We start from the raw sequence: 26,040 nt of genomic DNA on the forward strand, positions 1-26,040 counted from the left end.
TGTAATCCACCGACATCTATGTGTTGTTGGTAGCCCTTACGGACATAAGTAGTGCTGTCCCTCTTTTGGTATAAAATATAACTCGTTACTGAACTGCTAACCTTACCTTAATTGTAAACAGTTCAATTTCTTATTTGAATTTCTTGGAAACCATTGTTTTGATTCAAACACAAACCTAATCACATAAAGAGTTTATATTGAAATGAATAACTACGGGTTTTATTGGTCACTGACGATACCAACGAATCTTTCACGATCGCTAGTACCACACACGTGTTTAATAGTTATTCACTGCAGTATTCAAATATCATAACAACCACACAGTTAAATCAGTGGCAAGCTGCTAGAATATTAAGACTAATGAACAATACTTTTTGTAAAAAATCATCAAATATGGAATCTGCAGAACAATATATCAAAACAGCTCGTTACAGAGATACTGATCAATGGTCAATATATTTTGTGAATAAGAATGGATTATCTGTGGAAAAAATAGATAAAATAGTTTCAGAATTTGTGGGGAAGAAAAAAATAAACCAAACGAGCAACCCAAGTGGAATGTGTTTTATAAATTTATTCTCGTTTGAAGATGCAGTGAAATGTGTTAAAGGTTTGCAAGGTCATGAATTGATACAGTTGAAGAAACAATTAAAAAATCAAGGAGAATTAAAAAAGAATGGAATTAAAAATGATGAAACGAATAAAAGTGATTCCAAATATGATGAAATGTACAAAAGTGACTTCAAACATGATGAAATGTTCAAAAGTGATCTTAAAAAAAATGAAATATCCAAAAATGGTTTTAAAAATGATGAAATAAAACAAAAGGAGGAAGAAAGTTTTATCATTAATGATTCTGATGATATTAAAAAAACACCAGAAAAATGCAACGAATTAATAACTGATTTGAAAGCAAAAAAAGTTATTGATACCAATACTTACGACTATTTGAAACAAGAATTTCAAGATAAAAAATGTGTCGAAGCCGAGCCAAAAATGCCAGAACTGGTATTAAAAAATAATGTTTCCAATGAAGCAATGTCCAAAGATACTACTGCTGAATCTACACATTCTGTGGAAGAAAACTCTGATTTAATTGAAAACGTGGAAGCTGAAGAGCTTATCATCGCCAATATTCATGAAGATTATGGAACTAATTATATTCTTCATCTCTTGGAAAAATATCAACCAATCGGCGCTTCATTTGTGAAAGTTTCAGAACGTTATGCATTACGTTATTGTCATGTTTATTTTACATCCAGTCAATATATTAATGAAGTACAGAAAAAATTTGATAAGTTTGAGTTAGGTACGAAAAATCTTATCGTTTTATATGTTAATCGCCTCAAAGGCATTCTCAGTTTATAATTAACTGAAACTAAATATTTTCTATTTTATCATTTTGAATATTATTATAAATAAGTTCCTTTTGACATTGCTTGTTTAAAACAATTATTGTATTTCTTTCATTTATACCAAAAGAACGAATCGCATGAAAATGATTTTTTATATTTTCATTTTATGTTATGTGAGAATTCGATATTTTGCATACTAACATTCGTTTCTTACACCGAACTTTCATATTTTTTAAAAAAATAATTGCGTCAATTTATAGAAGTTTTTTTGTATTATTTAACATAATCTTATTTTACGTATTATAACTATGTAAACTAAAGTATTTTTGATTACTGAAGACAATAAATTGTTTAAGAAAAATTAAATTTTGTTCTTATTTTTCACATAAAGTCACATTTATTAACTTTATTAAATTTTCTGTAAGAAAAATACAAAATTTTATATTCTATCAATACACTATTTATATGACTAATGATACTATCGTAAGAAGAAACAGAACAAGGCATGTAAAGAGAAATTTAACTCCAGTAAAATGTGAGATACATCTGTATCATGAGCAAAATATTTTAAAAGAGAACTGGATGCTGGTTAACATATTTCACACAAAGAAATTATTATTCAACTACATTTTCAGTAACTCAATTCGATAATCTTATCAGGAATCTAGTATTCTTCATAAAAATGGTTAGTTAAGTATAGATAGATTTAATAAGTACAAATAAAATAAAAAAAATTCACAATTATCTTCATTTCATCATCATTTTTTATCTAAATATTACGTATTAAATGCATTAAATCATTTAGTTTATTTAATAATTACAGACGAATTCCTGGGTTTCTAGATGCTACAAAGTTGAGCAGCTCATCACTATCTTCACAAACGAAGGGTTTTAAATGATGACAGGCTACATCATGCCATTTAATTCCGTCATTGTAGAAGTGGTTCAAGATTGAAAGACAAGATTCATCATTGCCCTGAAAAAGTATAATGTTAATTAGTCAGGTTAGTTGAAATGTTAAGTGGAAAATTGTCTTTATTGTTTCAAAAAAAAAAATTAAATGTTAAATAACAATATGATAATAATATCAATTATCTTACCTGAGCAGCTTCACGGTTGTCTGGTTGGGGTTGACCAAATCCACCAGTGTTACTCCAGTCTCCAGTATTGCGTTGAGTTGTTGGCCCAATTTTTGCTCCTGATCCAGACCAGAACCATCCATTTATGTTTGGAGGTTGAAGGTCAGGTCTGTCACAACCATTGAAGTTACATTTACGTCCAGATGTCCAGATGTATTTGACGAATCCTAATCGGTAAATATATTTTTACATATTAAACTTCTCTTTAAAACGTTGAATAAATATTTATAAAAGTGACATTGCATGAAAAAGCTAATATTTATGTTTACAATAATCAAATAAACAACTTTATTTACATTTTTAAACAACTTTTTCTTTCTCACATTATTTAATTGCTGAGAAAGAATACATTTCATGAAAAATTACTCTCATGTATTTTAATCCGAATGGTTTGATAATATGATTAATAAAAATAATGAGGAAAAAGTAATTAATTGCATAGTTTGTGTTACAGAAATTATGTTTTATATGGACTACAAAATCATCTACTTAATAATGTGGCGAAAAAAAATTAAAGAAAAGTAACGTTTCACCTCTGTCAATTAAAAAATTTGTAAGTTAATATTTCAAATGATAATTAACTTTTGAATAATACATGTCTCTTTTATGTCTCGTCTGTGAGATTTTTCATTTTTTTTTTCTACATTATAATATAAATTACTCATAAAGTATAAATAGGAAATTCTCTTTTCTCTAAACGACAGTTTAGTGAAAGTGCAAAAATTAAAATTACAAGGAATAGTGAAAATAATGAAGGTGTCGATTGGATGAAATTTCTCGATGTAAAATTTATTACCTCGAGCTATTCTTTGCTTGATAAATTCATTCTCTTGTGGTGTTTCCAGAGATACCGTGTCCATACAATGTCTGCGGCAAATATTTCGGGCATCCAACCAATCTACTTCCATATTTTTCGTTGGCTGATGCTCCCAACTGAAGAAGTAAGAGTGGGTAACACCTCTTGCATCTCTGTATGTGGCGTGACGGATTCCTAAAAATTTTTTATGACCGTAGTTATTATTACTATTGATTTCAAAATTTTATAATCCTTCTAGAGAAAAGATTTCATAAAAAAATATTGAGGTAAAGAAGCCAATGATTTAATTAAAATCAGAATTTCTTTCTTATAATTTTAATTCTTATCGGAATGCTTTCAATCAACAATAAAAGTTCAAAATTATGATGAATCATGAATGATCACTTGAAAAACAATTTCTTTCTAATTAACTACCAATCACTTCTTGTAAGATCCGTATTAATTTTCTTCTGATCTTTCCGGATCGACTAATAATAGATGTCTTTAGTAATCAAACATGATAACTGTTCAAGAGATCAATGATAATCGTGACTTGCTATTTTTTTTTCAACGATTCGATCCGAAATTAAAAAAAAAAAATATAGATGAAAGTCATGAATGTCAAAGGAGGAAATGAAGAAATTTAGTCTCAACTCCTCTTTAACATAGCTGACCTTTCTGGCGTTTAACCTCTGCATAAGTATTTAATAATAGAAAGTTAGTGAAATTCAACTTAGAGCACAAACTGCTCATAAACAATTTTTAAATAGTATAATTAATTATAGCACTACATCAATGATTGATGATGAGTCTTATTTTTATTAATCAAATAACTCACGATTTGCACAGCTTCTTGGTTCTGGTAATGCAAGTCTTCTTTGTGCTGATACAGCCACGACCCCAACCACCAGCAGCAACAGCGCAGACTTCATGGTCTAAAATCTGCAAAATACATGGAATTGGTGAATAAAAAAATTTGCTTTCATAAATATTAATTTGATCTAGTTGATAGATTATAAAAGTGTCATTAATGCATCAGGATTGCCTTGATTTCATCCACCATCCTCTTACTTATTAGGTCGCAGTGACCTCCTCAGTTTACTGATTCCTTCGTAACGCTAATCGCAAAACGGATTCGAAAGTCTCGGTCAGTTGATTGACCTTGGACATATGATTGAACTGGTAATTAAGATTTAACTAGTTTATTTTTTAAATGTCTACAAAGTCAGTGTTTTAATCTTTTTTATTCTTATTTATGTTACAGGATCTTTAAAAATATATATTTAAAAATAGCAAAAAAATGTACAATGCAGAAATTAGTGAAATCTGAAAATAAAGCATTCCATATTGTGCAACTGACAAATGCTCATTGATGAGGCAAATTAGTCTTAGTCTCTAAGTGAAAGTGAAATTAATGATTTCATACGAGGACGCCCGTTTGTCTTTTTACCTTCAACTAGTTCTACTACAATAGAAGCATATGAAGATGCTTTCGAAAAAATTTTCTGTAGATTGCGAAATCATGCTGATGAGATACATGCGTAAATAAGTTGAGTAATTTTAACATAAGGACCTCTATACAATGAAGTGTTTGGAACAGAGTTGGTTTATATACTATTGAATTACGGTATTGTAAATGTGCACTTTGATGTACGCAGCATAACGGACCGTCACCTCTTCCCCCTATTTCAGTTATCCAGGATGAAACAATGTCGTTTCTGAACTCAACGCCTCATACGCGACTTGCCCTGGCGAATGGCCCAGTTCACGTCCTACAATCACTGTAATCCGGTTATCATAAATATGTATCACGCAAAAATGCACTCATTGTAAATCGAAAATACTTTTATCATTTTAGCTATTTTATAACATACAACTAGTTAAGGATTATTATAATTGAATCATATCAGTCCGTTAACAAAAAATGTCATAATTAAATCAACTATTAGAGCAAAACAAATTACCAGCTTTAAAAGGTCCGTCTATTATCCGTTTATTCGAATAAACTAATTGGTCTCTAATGAATATTTCAGTGCTACTAATTAGGTGTAATTAAGGCTCTTCAGCTTGTATATTTTTAAACTCGTTAATGACACCTGGTGTTTACTGAATAAATGTCACCGTGTCTCTACAAGTAGTTTGTTTCGTATTTGTTAATTTATGCTCCAACTAATAAGGATGATAAATAAATAATTAATAACACGTGAATCGTTTTAAAAAATTGAATTGATTTTTATTTTTCTGTATACAAAATTATTTCTCAAATCAAGTGCTCAAGCAGTAGAAAAATATATAAAGAATAGCTTCATTAATTATATTACTGATTATATTGAGGAATATTTGAATATTGAATTTAAAATGTAATAAATCATCTAGAGAAATAATATTATTTATTCTGAAGATAGAGTAAATAAAACTAAGATATCAGTGATAAAATTTTTATCGATTGAAAAAAATCATGTCGAATCTCATAAACTGGTAAATGATTTTGTCGATAAATTTTGTTTTATATTTATTCATACTACTCATAAAGTAGATACAGATGTAATATTCGTTATCACCGATATTCCCATGGCATTTATATTTAGAATCATATGAAATATATAATGTGCATAACTTTTAGTTTATTAGTGGTAAAATTTATTGTCATAATTAATGACACCCTGAAAATGTAAAACAAGTAAAACGAAAGAGTTAAAAACCTCAATAAGTGTATGACATTTAAAACAGCAGGTAAAAGCAACTCAGTCTTCTCCTTTTTTTTTTTTTTAAATTAGTTGCTTCTAAATCACGTGATGTATCCCAAGTGAATTTCGTAATGTTTTGTCACATTTTATACTTGATCGTGCTGCATGTGACGATCAATATCTTGTATAGAAAACACGAAGAATCAATAAGAGTAAACGTTGAGTAAAAGGTTTGATTTAGCTCAAACCACTTCAAAAGAAGAGCCTACTTAATACTTAAATATAAAGTATGATGAAGTTACTTACAATGTTTCAAATTACTCCATTAGAGTTGAAGTTAAATTATAGATAAAAAGTCATAAAAAATAATAACTTTATCCTTATTTTGAATAGTTTTTGCGCAATTACTGTAAATTGAAGACAGAATCTTCAAGTGAATGGCTATATGTACCGTAAACCCATATGAGAAATCCCTATAAGGTAAAGATAACTTCGAAAATTATTTTGATAGGTAGTAGTTGGTAATAGGTTTTTTTCCAATTTCTTCTTCTAAAAAATTACTTCAGAATAGAAGTTTCCTATTATTATTCTTTCAAGCTTCAGTTCTCATTGAAATGCATCATATGAAAATGATACAGTAGAGAAATTTAGATTAGCTTATCATTAAAAGCTTTTTCATTTATTTCTGTGAAAAGAAAATTCATCAATATTCCACTACGTTTTCTTTTTGAATAAAACAGAACAAATCCGGGTGTTATCAACTTCTTGTTGTTAATTAATTTAAATGATGTTAATGATGAAATATATTAGATATTTAAACTAAAATTCATTCAAAAAGGGTTTAGTATCTAATGGTATTTATTGATGAGATAAACTACTGAGTAATTTATTTTAAATGATCAATTTTCTCCGATTAAGTTTTATCTCAAATATTTAAAGTGGTATTTAATTCAAGCATCAAATCATAAAAGTATTAGAAATTCTAAAAAAAAAAAAACTAATAACTGATATTAACATTTGACAAACGAAAAAATGGTTTATTGAATTTTGAAATTTGATGAAATTAACTACAGATGTTAATTGCGTTTTTTAAGTTATCTAATATTTATTTGTAATCGAAGAATCTCGTTAGGAAACAAAAAAAAGTGAAAAACCAACATCACATTCAACGTTTAAAAATAGAAACTACTCATCAATTTATTTTATCCTAGCCTATAATTAAAATAAAAAAGTTTTTCTCTTAATTACACTAGAAATTACATCTTATCGGTAAATGGTGGTAATTATATTCTCTTTCATCAATGCAATAAGTAACAAAAATGCAAGTGATATTAAGTAGTCACAAGACCCATCTCGTGATCATCTAAATCGTCTTTCAAATTACTTCCCGCGAATAGTAAGTTGCGATTCTTTGATTAATGATAAACAAGGTATAAAAGATCTAAACATAGGACAGACTTGTCGATTGATGCAATCGGATGATCACGAGGTGCGCTTGCACCTTGCATCTTACACCTGGTGAATTGAACAGCCACCGGAGACGAGAGAAAGTAGAACTTGGGCGACGGTGCGTTTGTTGTATGTTACATCATGTTAAATTATGATATTAGCGATGAAAATACCAACAAATTATTAGGTTTTACTGTACTGAGGAAATTATGTTCTACATTTAATTAAATTCAGTGAAATCATTGACAATTACAAGATTCCTTTCAATAACAATAATTAACTTTTTTGTTATAAACAATTATGATTGCTTCATCTTCTGTTTTTTGTTTGTTGCTTTGTGCACTACATTATTTAATCATCAATTAACTCATTAAGGTGTTTTCAAAAGAAATACAATGTTATAAATTACATTATTTAAATGATGTTGCAAGTTATTACCGATGTTACCCCTCGAATGCGTTCGCTCTTCATCAAGTTGACATACGTCTACGTAATAACGAGTTAGAAAGTTTCCGATGCCCGACATAATCCAATATAGACTTGTATTAGGAGTCTATCAATGATAAAAGAGTTATTGCCTGAAGCTTTGGAATTTTTCCAAGTCAAACATTCCTCAATATATCAATGGAAAAAGCAATTTCTAACCAATCTAATTTTTTTTTTTTTTAGATACAAAACAAAAACTATTCTTCTCGGTATTAATATAATTTTTTAATACAAAAGGGTCATTGGTTTATTGAAGAGAAATAAATTTCGATACATAATCTGATCTTGGAGAAAAAACTGATTGCTTGTGTGTACGATAGCTGGAGGCAATTTATACCGTTACGACCTGCCAAATAATGTTTCAAGTTGTCTCTCGGTGAGTAAACTTCCGAAGGAAGCACAATGACCGTTGAAAATTGAAGAAAAAATTGTGGATATTGCAAGTAATCAAGAATCGAAGAATCATCGAAGACAGATATAAGAATTGTGTCAGACTTCTTGTAGTGCAAATGATGAGAATATGTGTGTACGCCCTATTGACAATACCATTTGAGAATGAACAAGAAGCCGGTGTATATGCACGGTGCCATGGGTAACCGTTAACTGGCCGGCTTTGCCACTGTTTCATGGAGATACGAGAGATCAGACGTTATGGTTTCGTTTCAGTTCTTCAGCTTTTTTTCATTCGTTTCTTTTATTATTATTCTTTCTTAGTATTTGAAACTAGAACTTTTCACCAATTTACTACTAACTAATTACTTTTGCTTCACGTTTTGTTCGGTTATTATTTATGGTTTGGTTGTTTCATTTGATTTTGTGAAAAAAAGAAGGTTACTGGTTTTACCTGGAAAGTAACAAAACTTAAAAAAAAATCTTTCTCAAGGAAAGCAGGACAAATCACTGATAATTATATATTGCTGTATAGTGTGTTTTTAATGATACAAAATGAGATGATAATTTTAAAAAATATACCTTTTTCAATGGATAAAAAAGTGTTTTGTTTATGTTCTTTTTTCTTAATGTGATACGGAAGTTTAAATCAGATATACGCGTGATAATATTTTTATTAAGTAAATTTAATTGTCGACGAATGTAATAGAATACGTAAGACAACATTGAGCTTGTGCAATATCCCGAATTTATGCTCCCTGAGCATGATAATTTTATAGATGTGATATATACTGTTTATCATTTTATATACATTTTTGATCAATTATTAATAATTTATTGAGAATGATAAAATGCCGTCAACTAACTTCTTGGCAATAAAACTTAACTGTCAATTAAATATTCATTCAGCATTTTTAATAATAACTGCAACGATCAATGACATCAAGAAGAACAGTTCAATGCTACCAAAGTCATTTTCAACAACAAACAGTTTTCTTATAAACATTGATTATTATTTTTAATCTCACAATTTTTAGTGATATTATTAATTCAACAAATATACGAACAATAAAAAGAAAAGCTATAAATGTGTCTAATTTATTCAAAAATTAACCAAAAACATTATTGAGACAAGTAGCAAAAATAATAATTTAAATGTGATAAATAATTTTAGTTAAATTGTTAATAATTTGTTAAAACACTTTAGAAGTTTGTCATGTTAAAATATTAATAATAAACAGTGAGAAAATCAAAAACTTACTAATTGAACACAAAAGAATAGTTGATATCTCTTGGAAGTGTGAAGTGGCAACAAATTGCTGATTTGAAGAGCAGAACCTTACGATTGGGGATTACGAAGAAGGAATGAACTGTCGAGCGATCGTGATGAGCCAGTATATAGTCGGCCCACATTCCCGGGTGCTACAAGTAACCTAAATTGCTCCCACCAGTGTTTCTCAGGCATCATCTTCAGGGGGCCGAAGCCCATACGAAGGATTTGTGCCCCACCTGATGCACGATTGATGGACTTACTGCTGTCGTTATATTACGTCTTTAATGTCCACTCTAACGAATGTTCATCTTCAGGAATTAATCAAGAATGCACGATTCAACCTAGACTATTGCAATCATTTTCACATTTCGACTATTTTATTTCTACGTATCTTACAAGTTAGTTTTTTTAAGTTTATTTTTTACTTGAAATTTTGCAACAAGTATTGCAGTGAACGCAAACTTGTTTTTAGTAATGGCTTGCATCTGCTTTAAGGTTACGTTAAAATTAGATTATTTTACCATTGATGTGTGTTTTGAAAAGTATACTTGGTTTGTTAAATCAAATAATAAAATGTAATCGTCAATGAAGAAAAAGAAAGTTGATTTATCTTGCTCAATTACTTAAGTAGTAAAATATATAATTTTATTGTAATAAATTAAAATTACAAATTTTCTATTGATTAATTTCAGATTATTACTTCACGCTTTTGGGGAGAATAAAAAAGATTTTAATTGAATCTGTAATTCATCTACAGAATAGAAGATGCTGGATTAAGTGAAATGATATTCACTCAGAGTTGCGGAATAAACAATTGTAAGTTAATAAAAAATTTTGAAACATTAATTTGATGTTAGGATACATCCGGGTTGTGGTATTTATTTTTCTTGTTGATACCAATGAATCTGTTTTAACTTTCTCACTTTTGCTTTTTGTGACAAGTTTTATAGTTAATTTATCTGCAAAAGTTAATGGATATTATATCTATTATGTTTATAAAATTTTAATTAACTTTAAAGATCTATTGTTCGGTAAAAATGAATCAACACTTTATTAGGAAAGATAATTGTTTCAACGCAACAGGAAACAATGTTTCAAAAAGAAGGTAATTTCATAAGAAAAAAATATCCACCAAAAAGGACGTGAGAAAAGTGTGACGTTTTGAAACCATTCGCGGGTAATTTTGGAGATTAAATTTATTTCTACAAGATGTCGACACTTTCTGATGTCAAGGTGAATTCTCATGAATATCACGTGACAAAACGAGAACGGCATTGTGCGGTATTTAGTACACTTACAAAGGTCAATAATACCGGGCATTATCGCCAAAATACATCATTGAAGATGATAAGGTTTTTTACACCACTCTACAAATATCAATTAAATACAATGTCAACAAATAATTCATCAATATTTGAAATAAAATGGAATTTCAAAATTTTCAAATGCCAGTCAGGTGTCAGAATATTCTAGAACCAAACCGAGGTTGAATTCAAATACGGACCCAAAGGTGAACGAATCGAAGCTGTCATTGGATCTCAACAGTACACTAGCCCTTAGTACTCTTTTAATTAATATTATTTATCTTTTTTTTTTATTTTGAGTCAAGTGGTTCATACAATTTTATTATAATAAAATGGAAGGAAACGGCGAACATAGTTCGTGGTCAGATTTATTAAATTCTGTATCTACCGAGAATGGTATGTATTCTAACCTTTCTTATTTAGCGCGAATTATGAAAAATTTTTACAGCTCTTTTCTCTGTTATCAGAAAGTAATACTGATTCGGCAAATAGTACTAATAATCAGCCAGAAATGCCTTCAGATGATCAGCAAATCATTGAAAGATCTGTCTCTTCTCGTAGTCTAATTATGCAAGGTTTTCTTCAACAAGTATGCACAATGTTCGAAGACGATCCTGTTAAAAGGAATAAACTGTATTTTGGTATATGATTGACAGTAGTAAATATTATTAATTTGATAATAATCTCATCTTAATACTCTTAATTGTCAATAATGATTTAAATTGTAGATATCTGTGATAAACTACATGCAATGAAACTAATTGATAAGTCGTACGATATGGATGAGTTCGAAAATTTAAGAGGACAGTGCCAGAGAATACTTTACAACCTTGTGTCAGGAAGCAGAAAAGCTACAGGTTGTGGGACAATAGTGTCAAATCCAAAGTAAGAATTTATATAACCAGAGTAGTCGCTAAATAGAATATTTGAACACGAATTAACAAAATGTATGATAGAAAGTTTAAGTGGTGCACTTTCGTTTAACTCAGTTGACTCGATGCTTGTAGCTGAAGGGTATTTTTTTGAAAACTGAATTACTTAAATATTATATTATAATGCGCACATTTCACTTACGAAATCATTTTAAATTGTTCAGGAAGAGAATAATGGAAAAGAGAAAAATTTCCAAGTGTAAAATGAAGGTTAAAGTTTAACTGTCAAACAATGCTATTTTCTAAGTGTGTCATATGAACTATCTTTTTACTGGTAGTTAAAATATGAATAAGAAATGTAAAAGTTGTAACTGATATATCCTCTAAAATTACAGTGAAATTGATCTTGAAGTTAAATTTACTTATAATCGTGTCTGCATAATATTACACGTTCGTGATCGGAAGAGAAAATTTTCATGAATGATCACTGAGGTGAAAAATTTTAATGTAATTTTAATGACCTCTTTTATAGGACTTTAGCCAATCAGTCACGATACAGAGATGAATTTGAGGAACTCGATTATTTGGCTTCTGGAGGTTTCGGTCATGTATTTAAAGCTCGACATCGTTTGGATAAAAATGAATATGCCATTAAAAAAATCTGTGTATCATCAGGGAAAATAGATGAAATTTTGAAACATTTAGAAGAAGTTGAAAAATTAGCCAAACTAAATCATCCAAATATTGTATCGTATAAAGGTGCATGGATTGAAGAAGGTCCTCCGGTAACTAGGGTACCTTGTCTTTTACAAATGGGTAGATCAAACAGTAGAAGCTCTAACAAAACAAGGTCGATTAAAAAACAATTAGAAACTTCAAATTCAGATAGAAATAGTTTAAAATCTATTCAAGCTCGTTCAAAAGAATGTGAACAGAAATCATCATTTTTCAGTATTTTAGAAACAAATAATAAGATGGGTACGTATTTATCGGATGAAAAAGAAAAACACAGCCAACAGAACAGTGGAACGGGTATTTTAAGTAGTCATGACATTGTAAGTGAAAGATTTCAACAACTCAATTCGACCACTACTATTATAGGCAGAAGAATCGAGGAACAAATAAGTTCTAGTGTTGTAGCAGAAGTCAGCTCAGATATAGTGTCATTTAGAAACGAAGAAAACGGATTGAATGAAGGCCAAAATAATACCTCTACAAGTAGTGACATTGAAGAAATGGATTCTAGTGATGAGGCTGGAGAAAGTGAATGGAATCAAGAATCTTCTAGTCGTCAAGTTTGTGAATATAACTTATCAACGGTAAAAATTCATTTGTGTGTAGTATAAATATTTCATTATGTATCATAACATTTATTTATATATTGTACAAATGATTACCTTTTTGAACCAGAATCAGGCCACTTTGTACATTCAAATGGCTCTTTGCGAACAAACATTACGTCAGTGGTTGGATGAGAGGCAGGAAAGTACGTCAATATCAACGATAACTGCGATTCTAATGCAAATCCTTAACGGATTAGATTACATCCATTCAAATAGTATCGTTCATCACGACATTAAAGTAAGTATAGTTGGTTGAAATTGATAATAGTGTTAATGCAAGAATATTGATTTAATAAATAATTTATTACCTGCATTTTTTAGCCAAGTAATATATTCATTTCTCCATCTCGGCAACTTCATGTTCAACTAGGAGATTTTGGCTTGGCTTGTCTGCCTAAACACAAAAACTGCCATCCAATCGTAGGTACTCACCTGTATGCGGCACCTGAACAATTGAAAGGATTATGTGATCCAAAGGTACAATATTTTATATAATTTTCATTCAATTTTAAGAATAGAAAATTGATGATGTTACGATCAATTTGAGAATAATTGACCTAAAGTTAACGTCGATTAAATGTCATAATGTAGAATATATTTTTAAAAATTCTACGTTAATTTAATTCGCTACGGCATTAGAACTATTATATAAATTATAATATAACATAATGAGACTATAAATTGTTAAATTATGTAATCAATAATTCTTTGCTGTATGGTAAAATATATTAATCAATTCCAATAATTATTTTCAGAGTGATGTATATAGTATGGGTATTGTTTTACTGGAACTTCTAGTACCTACACGAACACAACATGAACGTATTACTACCATTGATCTCTTATTAAAAGCTGGAAAAATTCCAGATGCGCTTTATGTTCATTGTCCGAAGTGGGTAAGTTAAGTTTTAAAATGAATATGAAATTTCTTATTCTTATTTAAAACTTTTTTTTAACGGGTTCATTCATTTTATAGATCGAGATGATTAAGGCACTCGTTGATAAAGATCCTGCCCGTCGACCATCGACAAAAGAACTGTTACAGAATCTCAGTGAAGATAAAGACATGATCATAGCTAAATTGAAGAATGATAATAAAAAAAAAGATGAAATAATTTGTAAGTTACAACATACAATTAAGGAACTACAAGATAAAATATCGAAATATGAATCCACTGTGAATGCAGAAACAACATCAAAATCATGCTGTGAGCCAGAATAATAACTTTTCTGTTAGAAAGTTAATCAATTTTAAATTAATAGATCTTTTTAAAAATTATACATTTCATCTTTTATCATATTTAATTTTTAATTCTTTACATCGGACAATTTACTTAAGTATAAAAGTAATGATGCCAGTAATGACTCATAATTGTACATAATATGACTATAGAATAGTTGATGTTTGAATTTGATATATCAGTATATCATAGTATTACAAAGACTAAATTTTTTGTAAACATTTAAGTTCCTTAATTACTTGTACAGAACTTATTGATCAAAGAAATATTTCTATTTTAACGCAATTTGTTTTTTATTCAACTTTTTATAAAAAATAAATTTTATGAAAACATATTTCGTTCTTTTAATTGACATTGATATGTGTAATATTAAGTTTTAGTATTATTTCTTCTAATAATTTTTTTAACTTAATTCCAGCACTTATTCTTGACTCCTCGGTTTTCGGTGAAACGCATTCATTAAGTAATTTTTGGAAATTTGGATGGTCATTAAGAACCTTTTCAGGAGTACTATGCAAAAATCCATCAAAATCAGAATTTATATTAGACTTAGATGCCAATATGTTCTGAAAAAAAATAATTGAAAAAAATAAGGAAACGAATATTAGTGTTTAATCATTCAAATTGAACTAACTTGGCATGTGGCGAAGTAATTATGATCACTAAGAGAATGACTGCATATATCAATAGGTGAAAATGAAAAGCAATCGTCACAATTAATTATATTCTCACTTCGGTGTAGATGATACCAATTCGTTGGTTTTTCTGAAAAATTTTAAATCATATTTTTTGAACCGTTATAATTTTTCCATTTTAAAATAGAATATTTATGATATTATTGCACCTTTTTCAGATATATTACGATTCAAAATAATAACATTTTCCAAGTCAATAAATTTTGGAGCATCATTTTGATCAATAGCAATATTATCAGATGATAAATCTGTTAAATAAAATGAAAAATCGTGGTTGTGGAATGTAAACATGTAAGCAGCTTCTAATAAATTTATTGCTATCCTGGCTCTACGATACCACGGCTTATTATAATATGTTGTTAAAGGCGGACCAACATATTCTTCTATGACTACTCTTCCACAAGCTCCATAGTATTTGGCAACGGGCCATCCTTCATCTGCTTGCAGAATCTAATCATTCAAATTTTTACTTTAAATATTTGAAGAATTTTACGAAAATGCATTCAAAATACCTGTAGAATCAGTGGCTCTGGATTGATTTTAATCAAAGTCCATAAATGAATTTCATTCATTTTCAATTGACTTATAACTTGTTCTAAATGTGAAGTAGTTGGACATAAAACTAATCCACTTTCATCATCTTCAAAAAACTTGGGAGAAACAGCAGTTTCAATTTTACCCAGAAAATCAATATTATAATTAGAGTTTACTTCATTGTTATAATTTTGATCTTTTCTACAGAATTTTTTGAATTCAATACTCTGACAAAGCATATCATCAAAAGCATCAAGTTCATAAGAATGTGCTAACTTTTTGATAGCTACTCTAGTTCCGTTGATGGTACCATAAAAAACATTTTTTCTGTTAAATAAATGTGATAAAAGAGAATGAAAATCAAAAGGATGTATCATCAAATTTTCATTGAAAATGTGATCACAAGCCGTCGTTCCGTAACAAATAGGACATGTTGAAAGCTCTACTAGATCCACCACTTGTGGAGATAAAAAATTGAATGTTCTATTTGTGATAATTGATAGTGTTACAAATAAAATAAAATATAACAAACTATTGATTCGGAATCTACTATGAAACCAGAAACACATTGATTCAACAAAATAAATATTTAAAAAACTAACTTTTTACAATTTGTTGATATTTACATTCATAATAAAGGATGAATGAATAAGTCTTAAAATAAATAGTATGTAGATATGCAGCTGAATAGAGAGAATGGAACTCTTTTGTTTCAATCAAAACACATTATCAAAGGGATCTGTTTTATTAAGGATAATATTCTGCAAATTCAATTATATCACAAGTTAAAGATACAATGCGTAGTAATATCATTAGAATGTAAAATATGGGTTTTGATGCATGGTACAAAAGCTAATGACTCAAATTCGATCACATAACTCTCTTGTTAATACTGATAATAGTATTAGAGTTAATGAGTTTAAAGCTTTAGATTAAACTCTATTACTTCTCTGTTTGTATTTTTTAAAATTAAACTAATTATCTAATATCCAGTGCGCATTATTATTACATAATGTTGTAAATAAATTAGTTTGAAAACACTGAATCCAATACAAAGCTTATATTACATTATCGACTATGAAAAAGGTTGTAACCTGTAACTTTATTACAAATATTTTCAAAATTATTTTTTATCAATCATGGAATTTTTATACTACAATGAACTGATTTAGCTTCTTTCATTTGTTTAGAATTTCTTCTTACTTTTTTCGGAAATTAATGTTCTGGTTTCTGTCAAGTCTCTAAATACAAAGATTTCATCATCAGAAATGTATTTTAATTTTTTAGAGATTGAAATAAGTTATATACTATTTAATTAAAAGCAGTAGATTAATAAAATAAACTCAAGATGAACTTTCTACGACTGATTATTTACACGATAAATTTTTTTTCAAAATAACGACACGTGTGAAGTTCAGTGACCTATATGATATTTGTAAACAAATAGCTGTATCTTAGAAACAAATTGATTACTTGGCACAAATGTTTTTTTTTAAAAATAAATCAGCAAAAAACATTGCAAGTCACTAACTATTCACTGATAAATGTTGCTAAGATTACCACTGATTCAATTGATGGCCAGCTTTGTAAATCATTTATAAGACTTTTTACAACAATACAGTTTCACATATGTATATACATATACCAATTTGAACTTATCAAATGTTGGATATTAAAAAAAATATAAAATTATTATTATCAACATTATGCATGTAAAAAAAGAAATGTTTGTTTTCAAATTTCAAATGATAATATTATATCATCAGGATTAAGCTCCAAAAATTACTCTGTTCTAATATAAATATTACACTTGCTATTAATTAAAAACATAAATAAGCTCATGTTTATGGAATAAAACAACCTTCATTTCACATCTTTTAATTATAGTCTTCTGAATAATACAAAGTTTACAATTGCAGTCTAAAATAATTTTCAAAAAGAACTCCTTTTTATATTTCATATAATATACGTCTCTAGTAGCAATAAAAGCTTATTTGATTCTGAGAAATGTCATATCTTAGCACTAAAGAAGTATATCGTGAAAATTTCCAAGTTTTAATTATATTCATTGTACTGTGATAATTCAAATTTTATATAAAAGAAACTTTATCACAAAGTTTATTCTCTTTCTCGAAAATATTTCTTTGTAATTTTATCATTAATATGTTATTTATTAATTCATATATGTATATACAGCGATGTTAATAAGTAAGTTTCATTGTGAAATACTGTGCTAAAGGTATTCTGCAAGGCTGAAATATGAACTTAGCATGCTGAACAATATGAGGGAAATCTATAGAAGTGTTTGGAAAGATTTAACTGTGTGAGAAATGAGAATTCGTGCGAGAATTTACGGAAGTTTCTTGAATTTTCGTCAACTTGTCCATTTTAGAGAATGACATGCTCATTATTTTGTAGAAATTACGAATAAATTAATGTTCATTACATTCTACTAAATCAAAACAACTATTTATAATTTTGTTTTCACAATTTGAAAAATATTTTTTTATTATTTTAATAATTTTATTTTAATTAGGTCAAATTATTATTAATCATTTTTCAAAAACAGAGGTGATTTTAAATTTATTTATTCACGTTTTCGTATAAAATGAAGCCTAAACCACCAGCTCCATCACCTCCTCTCCCAATAGAGGTGTGGGGCCAGATTTTTGAGAAAATAGATAGTCCACTTGATCTTATGAGAGCTAGAAGAGTTTGTAAAAGATGGAATGAAGAAATAAACAGAGTTTTGCCATTCGCCAATTGGAAGAAACTATGCTTCAGAGAAATCGGAGTATTTTCATTGTCTTCTATTGCAGCAGTGGTACAACCCACATTACCAAAAGCTAATTATAGAGAAATTGAGGATCAGAATTTTTGGCGTGATGTGTATTATCATTATAAAAAGTGGTTAAAAATTACGAAGTTACCTATTCAGACAGCTTCACCATCAAATAAGCTATTATTATCTAATCATGAACACATTACATGTTTTGATACCTGGGGTAAGAATTATTATATATGCTTTACATATTCATTTAAAATATGTAAAAATTTTAAGTAATGTAATTCTATACATGGGAAAAAGAAATTATAAACTTTGGAGTAATATTACTGCAACATGTCACTTCGAATCATAATATTGCATTTAAAAGTATTCAGAAATTCACTTTTAATTAAAAGAGAATACAAATTGATTTTGGAATAAAATTTAGTATATACTTTAATTGTAATATTTAATATTTATTTTTTTAGAATTTTTTCAATAATTTTGTTGCATAATGACTTTGTTGATGAAACGAATTTATGTTTTCTAGTTGGAAATGACTTTTTATAATTTTCTTTTTCCATGTAACAGAATATATTCCACTGTGTCAGCAATGTATTCTAGAATTTGCAATTCTCCATTGGAATAAAAATGTATCTCACAACATATAAGAAAAGTGTATGACTTTTTGGAGCAATATATTTGCTCATATCAAGAATGTACTTCTAAGATAAACTTTTTTTCAAATGGGTTTTTGATATTACGATACTTATTATTTCCGACATATAATTATCTGATCATAATAAAATATGTTTGTGTCACCTGAGGTGTTTGGACTATGTATGGATCGAATATCGGTAGAATATATATTCTAGAAGATGATGGACACAGAAAACGTCGTCGTGCTATAGATCTTCATGGACCAATAGATGAAGTTAAAATTTGGCATAGTGGTAAGTTTAATTCATTGTTTGTGTATAAAATTAATTTCTTTATCGATCACTTCTTGCATAAACTTATCAAACAAACTATTAATATTGCTTCTAGATAATGATCAATTTTTATTTTTTGCGGTAACACAACTCAAAACTATTCATATTGGATACCCACAAATTAATATTACTTTGAGAGGACATAAAGTATGGTAATATATATTTATTTCTTCTATAACAATGCTTCAAAAATGACCATTGTTTGTTACTTAAATAAGTTCTTTAATAAATTTTTAGTACTGGAACGGCAAATAATTTATACTATATGCAGGATAATATTCTTATAAAGCTTAAACCAACGCCACCGACTGTAGGTGTTACATTGACGATAACTTTGAATTTTAATCTAGATGAACAAATCGTCGCTATAAGTTCACGAGAATCAAAGGTAAGACAAATATCGAATTATTTAACTGAATTTTTATAGGAATAACAATATTGTATTATTTTGTTTTACATTTATAACAGATTTTCTTAGTGGTTCAAGCTGAGGCACAATTGAGAATATTCACGATAGAAGATGAATCACTTAGGAAAGAAGAACCAATGTTTCAAGTTCTATCTATTGTGGAGGTTCCATCATTGCCTGTGGTTTCTCCGAATATGCGTATTTATGTTACTTTGAACAGTACCATAATATGCCTAATAAGTAAGTTTATGGTTTAAGATTCTCTCCAATTTACTGAAGAGTAAACCAGCTAGAATGTTGGTACTTTTGGTGACAGCTTGTAAGTCAGCGAGGAAATTAATAAATCATCGTATGATCACTTAGTCAAATTAGTCAAGTTAATTAGCAATTTACATAGAAACTTTTAGAATGTTTATAGTTTATGAAAAATAAGATGGCAACAGATGAAGGGAAACTGATAGATTGGACATTGGTTTCTTCCAAAATTGATTAATAAACATATTTATTTAAAAATATGGTAAAAAATAAATTAAAGAATACACTTCATTCATTGTGATTAACAAAAAGATCTTTTTGAGCAAAAAAAGACAATTTTGAATCTGTTGATTTTATTATTAATTTGTTAAACATCATAAATATTAGTTTCGTTTGATTTAATTTAAGTGAAGCTAATCTATCATTTATTTTTATAACTATTATTTAATTTGATTAAATTTTTATGTATTACTATGTTACAGATGAAAATATGTATTTGCATACTCCAGAAACAGATTTCTGGGTGATCCATGATCAGTCAAAGTATTTTGAAGCTAAGGTGACGTCCCTAATTGTGCATGGGAATTATTTAATATTAGGATTATCAAATGGTAAACAAACAAAATTTTAAATTGAATTCTTTCATCGCGAATAGATTAGTCATTTCTTCAAACAATTAAATCAAAAGTTTGTTATAACTCATTAAAAATATTGATCGGATTAGTTCATAATAAAGGACAAAAACGAAGTATTATTTTTCTATGAAAACAAACGTCAACTACTTTACTAGATGTTTTACGAAGAAAACCAACGTTAGTTTAGCAGAATTTCTTACTATAAGAGTCTCCTTCCATGTTACTTACAGTCTTTAAAAAAAACTGCAACAACTTTGTCTTTTGTTGCATCAACTAATTTCCATTGATTAACGACTGTGAGATCAGTTTTCTGACATGATTATCGATTCAGTAAATTTAAAAAAAAATAAGAACATGTGAATTAACATTCTAAACTGATACACAAAACTGTCAGCATATCAATATAATTTAGCTTACTATATCATCATTATTTTTGCAGGAACTTTGTCCATGTACTATGTTGAAGGAACCGATAACTTACTCAACCCTAATTTATTTGGAAAACAACCAGTTATAACGCGTAAGCTTAATTCATTACCCATCATCGCCATCAAAGTAGCTGATGTTCATGGAAATATACACATTACAGTATTCAGCCCAATGAACATGTTTACCTTAATATTTTAGCTATATTTTTTATACAGAATTTGTGTGTTGTTAGATAATGATATTTAATTGAACAAAAAGTATTTTATCAATAAACAAAACTTTATGTAACATAGAACTTGAGTCTTCATTACCGTAATACTTGTGCTTTTCGGTTTTTTAGTGATATTAATTTTTTAATTAAGAATTTTTGTGATAAACGATTATTGTTAAAGAGTTAATGAGGATAAAATCAAAAAATTGCATTTGAAAATCAAAAAGAAATTTTTCTGCTTGGATAATTTATGCAACAACATCCAGAAGTTTCTTGAGTAATCGTGATCTGTTTTAAATAATGATGATTTTGTCATTACAAAATTAAAATTATCTTCCTACTATTTTGTTATTTGAATATTAATTATTTTTAAGTATTATTATGTGAGTGCGTAAAAAACAGAGGTGATTTTAAGTTTATTTATTCATGTTTTCGTATAAAATGAAGCTTAAACCACCAGCTCCAACACCTCCTCTTCCAATAGAGGTGTGGGGCCAGATTTTTGAGAAAATGGATAATCCACTTGATCTTATGAGAGCTAAAAGAGTTTGTAAAAGATGGAATGAAGAAATAAACAGAGTGTTGCCATTTGCCAATTGGAAAAAATTATGTTTAACAGAAATCAGAGCATCTTCATTATCTTCTATCATAGCTGTTGTACAGCCCACGTTACCAAAAGCTAATTATCGAGAAATTGAGGATCAGAATTTTTGGCGTGATGTGTATTATCATTATAAAAAGTGGTCAAGCATTAAGGAGTTACCCATGAGGATATTTAGACCAAAAAGTGATCTATTGTTATTTATTGATGAATATATTACATGTTTTGATACCTGGGGTAAGAACTCCTGTATGAAAAAAAATAAGTATATTTACATATGAATACAATGCAAACTTTGAATTTTGCAGTGATTCTACCATAGCACCATGCTTTGAATTGAAATACTGTAAGAAGTCATTTTTAATTCAGAGACATTACAAATTTGTCTTACAAAATAAACAAGCTCATTGTGTACTGTGATACATAGTACTATTCATTATCTATTCATTCTACAGTTTACAACTTTAGTGTACAATGAGCTTGTTTACATGACAAATTTATTTTGTCTCCTAATTAAAAATGACTTCTTACAATTTTCTCCTTCAAAGTAGCATGCTCCAGTGATATCATTGTAAAATGTATAATTTCTGATCATATTCCAAAAAGTACTTCACTATTTTAGCGAATATATTTTGGATTTTATGATTTTTTAAGAATAAATTTCTTAACATTTTCATAAGAATATATTTTAAAATATAAAATAAAAATGCCTAGAAGATCTATGATTCTTTGCTGCAATATATTTGTCTATATTGAAGCTACATATTTAGAATAGATTTATTTTTGGGAGTGTTAATATTAAAAAATATTTATTTTTACTTATAATTTCATTAATATTAATTAATATTTTTGTATCATATCAGATGGTTGGATCAGTTATGGAACCAGTTATGGTAAAATACATATTTTTGAAAACTTTGAATATCAGAGACCTTATCATGTTCTAAACTGTCCCGATCGAATTAAAGAAGTTAAATTTTGGTATAATGGTTCGTTTAATATATTAATTATTTCTTTTCGTATGAATTTATAAAACTAATTATTGACATTGATTTTAGATAATAATATCTTATTTTTCTTGGCGTTAACACAAGACCAAATGATAAGAATTTGGAACTTGGCAAACAAAAAAGCATCCAACTTCATTTTAGTTGGATATAAAATATGGTAATAATTTTTTTTGTTCAATAAAAATGTTCCAAAATGTTTTGAATTATTTTTTCTTAGTGTTGGAACGGCGAATAATTTATACACTATGCATAATAATTTTATTATGAGGATTCAATCAACACCGCAAAATGTAAGTATTAAGTCAATGGAAAGATTGAACTTGATCTCAGGAGAAATGGTAGTCGCTATGAGTTCACGAGAATCAAAAGTAAGATAAATTTCTACCAAATTTCTAATTATTCAAACAAATTATAATAAAACTGATAAATTATTTTTTTTGTATTCATGACAGATTTTTCTAGTGACTCAAGCTGAGTGGCAATTAAGGGTATTTACATTGGAAGATGAATCATTGACAAAGCAACAACCAACGTTTCAAATTCAATCTATTTTTACAATTCCATCGTTGCCTATGATTCCCTCAACTCTCCGCATTTATGTTACACTAAACAGAACTATAATATGTCTACAAAGTAAGTATATAGTTACTAACTACTCTTCTGTTTTTTTTTTTCCAACTACTAACAGCCTATATTAGGGGTTTCAAAAGTTAAATGGATCATATTTGGAACTTCACATCAGGGTTGGATTGGTACTTTCATGAATTAAAATATGAGCTCTATTAATGTTTACTTCAAAAAAGAAATTCATTCAATTTATTCTCATTCGTTGTTTTCATTTCAATGGAGAAAGTCTCTTTTTAGTGATCAAAATATTAAGTAGCTCAATTCCAGTATTAATGACATAATTAATAATGAATATCAGTTGATCATAATATTTTGTAGCAATTTTATTATTAATAATTCAAATAATAGTATTGTTAATGAATATTCGTATTATTGACCATAGATTAATAAGTGAACTTGATAGTTAATTTCAAATACTCCAAGTAATAAATCAAATTGATTTTTGATGCCATTATTTGAGTTAATTCAATTTCAATAATTAATAGTTACATACTTTAGATAATTTAAATAAAGCTAATCCATCATTTATCTTTAAAACTATCATGTAATTTGATTAAATAAATATGTATTATTTTATTACAGAACAACATATGTGTTTGCATACTCCAAAAACAGATTTCTGGATGATCCATAATAACCCAATGTACTTTAATGCTAATGTGACGTCCCTAATTGTGCATGGGAATTATTTAATAATAGGATTATCAAATGGTAAATTTCAGAGCTTATTACAAACTATTATATTTATTAATATAAATTATACAACAACATCAGCTTAGAATGCAAATTTATTAACACTGATATTTGTTTTCAAATTAAAAAAAAAATCTTCTGTTGAAGCTTTTAAAGACTTGATTGATAATCAATCATGTTTAAGATCATTCACTTTAATAATCAAGCTATAAATGTCATTCAAAATTATCTCAATTGCTGATAATTTTATTGAGTGTGACAGATCAGTTCAATGTGTCAAAAAAAATTGCAAAGAAGAAAGCAATTATAATTATTGTTACCAGATTTTAATAAATTTCTATTATACTACTACTACTTTTTCGATTCAATAGATTCTTTATAAATTGAATATAATAATCATTCTTTTTAAAAATCAGAATAAAATTATTGTTTTATATGAAATACCTGACATCGTAGATTATGTTTATTACTGCAACAATTTTTTCTTCTGCTTCATCAACGATTTTTTTCTAACTAACCACTGTGAAAACAGTTTTCCAATATGTTTATCTGCACAGAAAATTGATAAAAAAATTAAAACATGCAAATTTGTATTCTAAATCCATTTAGATAATTGTCACAATGTTAGTATAACTATAGTAATAGTATAAACTATAACTTACAAGCTCACAATGCATTGTTATTTTTCCAGGAATTTTAGGCATGTACTATACTGAAGGAATCAGTGGTTTATTAAGTCCGAATCTACTCAGACGCCCACCAATTAAAATATATACTCTTGATATTTTACCCATCATTTCTATAAAAGTAACCGATCTTTGTGGTGTAATACACATTATAGCATTTAACTGTAAGGATATGTTTATCATAACGTTTTAGTTTTTTATTTTATCCAGATAATAATAGTGAATTTTTTGATAAATATGAAATGATTTCATCAAGAAATAAAACTACTTGTGTGACATAACACTCGAGTCTACGTCCATTTTCACGAAACTTAATATTTTCTCCATTATTAAGTTATATACTCAAACCAAAGTTATTTTGATGTTTTATTTTATTTTGTACTTGTGATCAAATTAGATGTGTCGAAGTAACGTCAGTTATTTTATTATCGACACAAAGTTACATCAACAAAACTTTTTATCTTAGTTTAAACGTCGTTTCTATCGGTTTTCGTCGATACAATTCGTCGACTCAACTTATAGGTTATATAGAATCTATAAAGAAGAGAACGCTCAAGCAATTCTTTTGTCAAGTAATCAAATGTTTACTTTATATAACTGCAGATAAATCTGCAGACACTGTCTTACTAAACTCTACTGAAGTAATTGAAATCACTGAAAAGTGATTTTGACAAACGTACAATTTATTTTAAATTATTTCTAATAAATTTTATGTCATGTTGGATTTTTTCACGTCTATGCTAATTTTTAAAAATATTGTGTTGCTGCAGAAGACTTAAACTTTATCCAAGAACCAGTCACTATTTTACATAGTTTATGCATTAAAAATCTGTTTTGACTAAATAAGTAACGTCAAGAAGAAGAAGCATTGAAACATAATACAAAAAAAAGGAGTTTTCTTTGTCTTCGTAATTAAAATAAATCATTCATCTGTGATGTTTTTTTTTAATCATCAATAGAAAGATGCTCATTGATGGTATTTATAATGAACCTATTCAATGATAATTATGATGTATATTGATAAGAGCGTAAATAAAAAAGTATTCTATATGAGTAATTAATGAAGATTGATGATTAACAGATGATGGCAATGCTTGCCATAGAAGTGTTCATTAATTCATCAATGAAATTGATTAACTATTTCTGGCCATAATGGAAAGT

General features: G+C 28.1%; 6 protein-coding genes across 11 annotated transcripts; 4 read left to right on the forward strand and 2 right to left on the reverse strand.

Moving 5' to 3' along the window:
* The first annotated feature begins 208 nt into the window (after positions 1 to 208).
* Positions 209 to 1,592, forward strand: LOC118072395 (uncharacterized). The gene has a single exon (XM_035092233.1). It carries the CDS (start codon positions 361 to 363, stop codon positions 1,366 to 1,368), a length of 1,008 nt encoding a protein of 335 aa, XP_034948124.1. The 5' UTR covers positions 209 to 360; the 3' UTR covers positions 1,369 to 1,592.
* LOC118072396 (uncharacterized) lies at positions 1,531 to 9,725 on the reverse strand. The gene is made up of 5 exons (XM_035092234.1): positions 9,564 to 9,725; positions 4,129 to 4,232; positions 3,291 to 3,485; positions 2,456 to 2,661; positions 1,531 to 2,331 (listed from the first exon to the last, which is right to left on the reverse strand). The coding sequence occupies exons 2-5, from the start codon at positions 4,220 to 4,222 to the stop codon at positions 2,173 to 2,175; spliced, it is 654 nt and encodes a 217-aa protein (XP_034948125.1). The 5' UTR covers positions 4,223 to 4,232; positions 9,564 to 9,725; the 3' UTR covers positions 1,531 to 2,172.
* Positions 9,726 to 10,522: 797 nt separating this feature from the next.
* On the forward strand, positions 10,523 to 16,095 carry LOC118072392 (interferon-induced, double-stranded RNA-activated protein kinase-like). Of its 6 annotated transcripts, none has more exons than XM_035092228.1 (11): positions 10,523 to 11,275; positions 11,347 to 11,520; positions 11,608 to 11,764; positions 12,284 to 12,729; positions 12,853 to 13,070; positions 13,162 to 13,332; positions 13,416 to 13,571; positions 13,850 to 13,990; positions 14,071 to 14,212; positions 14,754 to 15,025; positions 15,189 to 16,095. In XM_035092228.1, the coding sequence occupies exons 1-10, from the start codon at positions 11,212 to 11,214 to the stop codon at positions 14,903 to 14,905; spliced, it is 1,821 nt and encodes a 606-aa protein (XP_034948119.1). In that variant the 5' UTR covers positions 10,523 to 11,211; the 3' UTR covers positions 14,906 to 15,025; positions 15,189 to 16,095. The 6 variants fall into 6 exon arrangements, with proteins under 6 accessions (XP_034948119.1, XP_034948117.1, XP_034948116.1 ...); XM_035092226.1 differs by having other exon boundaries at positions 10,526 to 11,275; positions 12,284 to 13,070; positions 15,189 to 15,321; positions 15,396 to 16,095; XM_035092225.1 differs by having other exon boundaries at positions 10,526 to 11,275; positions 12,284 to 13,070.
* Positions 14,770 to 16,211, reverse strand: LOC118072394 (divergent protein kinase domain 2A). The gene is made up of 3 exons (XM_035092231.1): positions 15,543 to 16,211; positions 15,180 to 15,480; positions 14,770 to 15,100 (listed from the first exon to the last, which is right to left on the reverse strand). Exons 1-3 carry the CDS (start codon positions 16,131 to 16,133, stop codon positions 14,955 to 14,957), a joined length of 1,038 nt encoding a protein of 345 aa, XP_034948122.1. The 5' UTR covers positions 16,134 to 16,211; the 3' UTR covers positions 14,770 to 14,954.
* A 1,829-nt stretch (positions 16,212 to 18,040) lies between these two features.
* Positions 18,041 to 21,296, forward strand: LOC118072390 (uncharacterized). Its single transcript, XM_035092223.1, has 7 exons — positions 18,041 to 18,569; positions 19,159 to 19,284; positions 19,379 to 19,475; positions 19,561 to 19,711; positions 19,792 to 19,972; positions 20,470 to 20,598; positions 21,062 to 21,296. The coding sequence occupies exons 1-7, from the start codon at positions 18,173 to 18,175 to the stop codon at positions 21,247 to 21,249; spliced, it is 1,269 nt and encodes a 422-aa protein (XP_034948114.1). The 5' UTR covers positions 18,041 to 18,172; the 3' UTR covers positions 21,250 to 21,296.
* Positions 21,297 to 21,651: 355 nt separating this feature from the next.
* Positions 21,652 to 25,221, forward strand: LOC118072389 (uncharacterized). Its single transcript, XM_035092222.1, has 7 exons — positions 21,652 to 22,100; positions 22,727 to 22,852; positions 22,922 to 23,030; positions 23,091 to 23,241; positions 23,326 to 23,506; positions 24,083 to 24,211; positions 24,885 to 25,221. Exons 1-7 carry the CDS (start codon positions 21,689 to 21,691, stop codon positions 25,070 to 25,072), a joined length of 1,296 nt encoding a protein of 431 aa, XP_034948113.1. The 5' UTR covers positions 21,652 to 21,688; the 3' UTR covers positions 25,073 to 25,221.
* Positions 25,222 to 26,040: the final 819 nt, after the last annotated feature.

The sequence above is a fragment of the Chelonus insularis genome, unplaced genomic scaffold (assembly GCF_013357705.1).
Source record: "Chelonus insularis isolate UGA/USDA-ARS -01 unplaced genomic scaffold, ASM1335770v1 contig_93_pilon, whole genome shotgun sequence".
Classification (NCBI taxonomy): domain Eukaryota; kingdom Metazoa; phylum Arthropoda; class Insecta; order Hymenoptera; family Braconidae; genus Chelonus; species Chelonus insularis.

What these genes read in the sequence shown, in the direction of transcription:
- LOC118072395 (XM_035092233.1), top strand. Translation starts at nt 361, where the DNA reads ATGAACAATACTTTTTGTAAAAAATCATCAAATATGGAATCTGCAGAA.
- LOC118072396 (XM_035092234.1), bottom strand. Translation starts at nt 4,222, where the DNA reads ATGAAGTCTGCGCTGTTGCTGCTGGTGGTTGGGGTCGTGGCTGTATCA. An exon ending in ACCAAGAAGCTGTGCAAATC is followed by an intron (nt 3,486 to 4,128) that starts GTGAGTTATTTG and finishes AAAAATTTTTAG; the next exon opens with GAATCCGTCACGCCACATAC. An exon ending in CAAGCAAAGAATAGCTCGAG is followed by an intron (nt 2,662 to 3,290) that starts GTAATAAATTTT and finishes TTTACCGATTAG; the next exon opens with GATTCGTCAAATACATCTGG.
- LOC118072392 (XM_035092225.1), top strand. Translation starts at nt 11,212, where the DNA reads ATGGAAGGAAACGGCGAACATAGTTCGTGGTCAGATTTATTAAATTCT. An exon ending in ATGTTCATTGTCCGAAGTGG is followed by an intron (nt 13,991 to 14,070) that starts GTAAGTTAAGTT and finishes TTCATTTTATAG; the next exon opens with ATCGAGATGATTAAGGCACT. An exon ending in AAAAAAAGATGAAATAATTT is followed by an intron (nt 14,213 to 14,753) that starts GTAAGTTACAAC and finishes ACTTAATTCCAG; the next exon opens with CACTTATTCTTGACTCCTCG.
- LOC118072394 (XM_035092231.1), bottom strand. Translation starts at nt 16,133, where the DNA reads ATGTGTTTCTGGTTTCATAGTAGATTCCGAATCAATAGTTTGTTATAT. An exon ending in CAGAGCCACTGATTCTACAG is followed by an intron (nt 15,481 to 15,542) that starts GTATTTTGAATG and finishes TTGAATGATTAG; the next exon opens with ATTCTGCAAGCAGATGAAGG. An exon ending in TCGTAATATATCTGAAAAAG is followed by an intron (nt 15,101 to 15,179) that starts GTGCAATAATAT and finishes AAAATTTTTCAG; the next exon opens with AAAAACCAACGAATTGGTAT.
- LOC118072390 (XM_035092223.1), top strand. Translation starts at nt 18,173, where the DNA reads ATGAAGCCTAAACCACCAGCTCCATCACCTCCTCTCCCAATAGAGGTG. An exon ending in TAAGTTCACGAGAATCAAAG is followed by an intron (nt 19,712 to 19,791) that starts GTAAGACAAATA and finishes CATTTATAACAG; the next exon opens with ATTTTCTTAGTGGTTCAAGC. An exon ending in AATATTAGGATTATCAAATG is followed by an intron (nt 20,599 to 21,061) that starts GTAAACAAACAA and finishes TTATTTTTGCAG; the next exon opens with GAACTTTGTCCATGTACTAT.
- LOC118072389 (XM_035092222.1), top strand. Translation starts at nt 21,689, where the DNA reads ATGTTTTCGTATAAAATGAAGCTTAAACCACCAGCTCCAACACCTCCT. An exon ending in TTAGTTGGATATAAAATATG is followed by an intron (nt 23,031 to 23,090) that starts GTAATAATTTTT and finishes ATTTTTTCTTAG; the next exon opens with TGTTGGAACGGCGAATAATT. An exon ending in AATAATAGGATTATCAAATG is followed by an intron (nt 24,212 to 24,884) that starts GTAAATTTCAGA and finishes TTATTTTTCCAG; the next exon opens with GAATTTTAGGCATGTACTAT.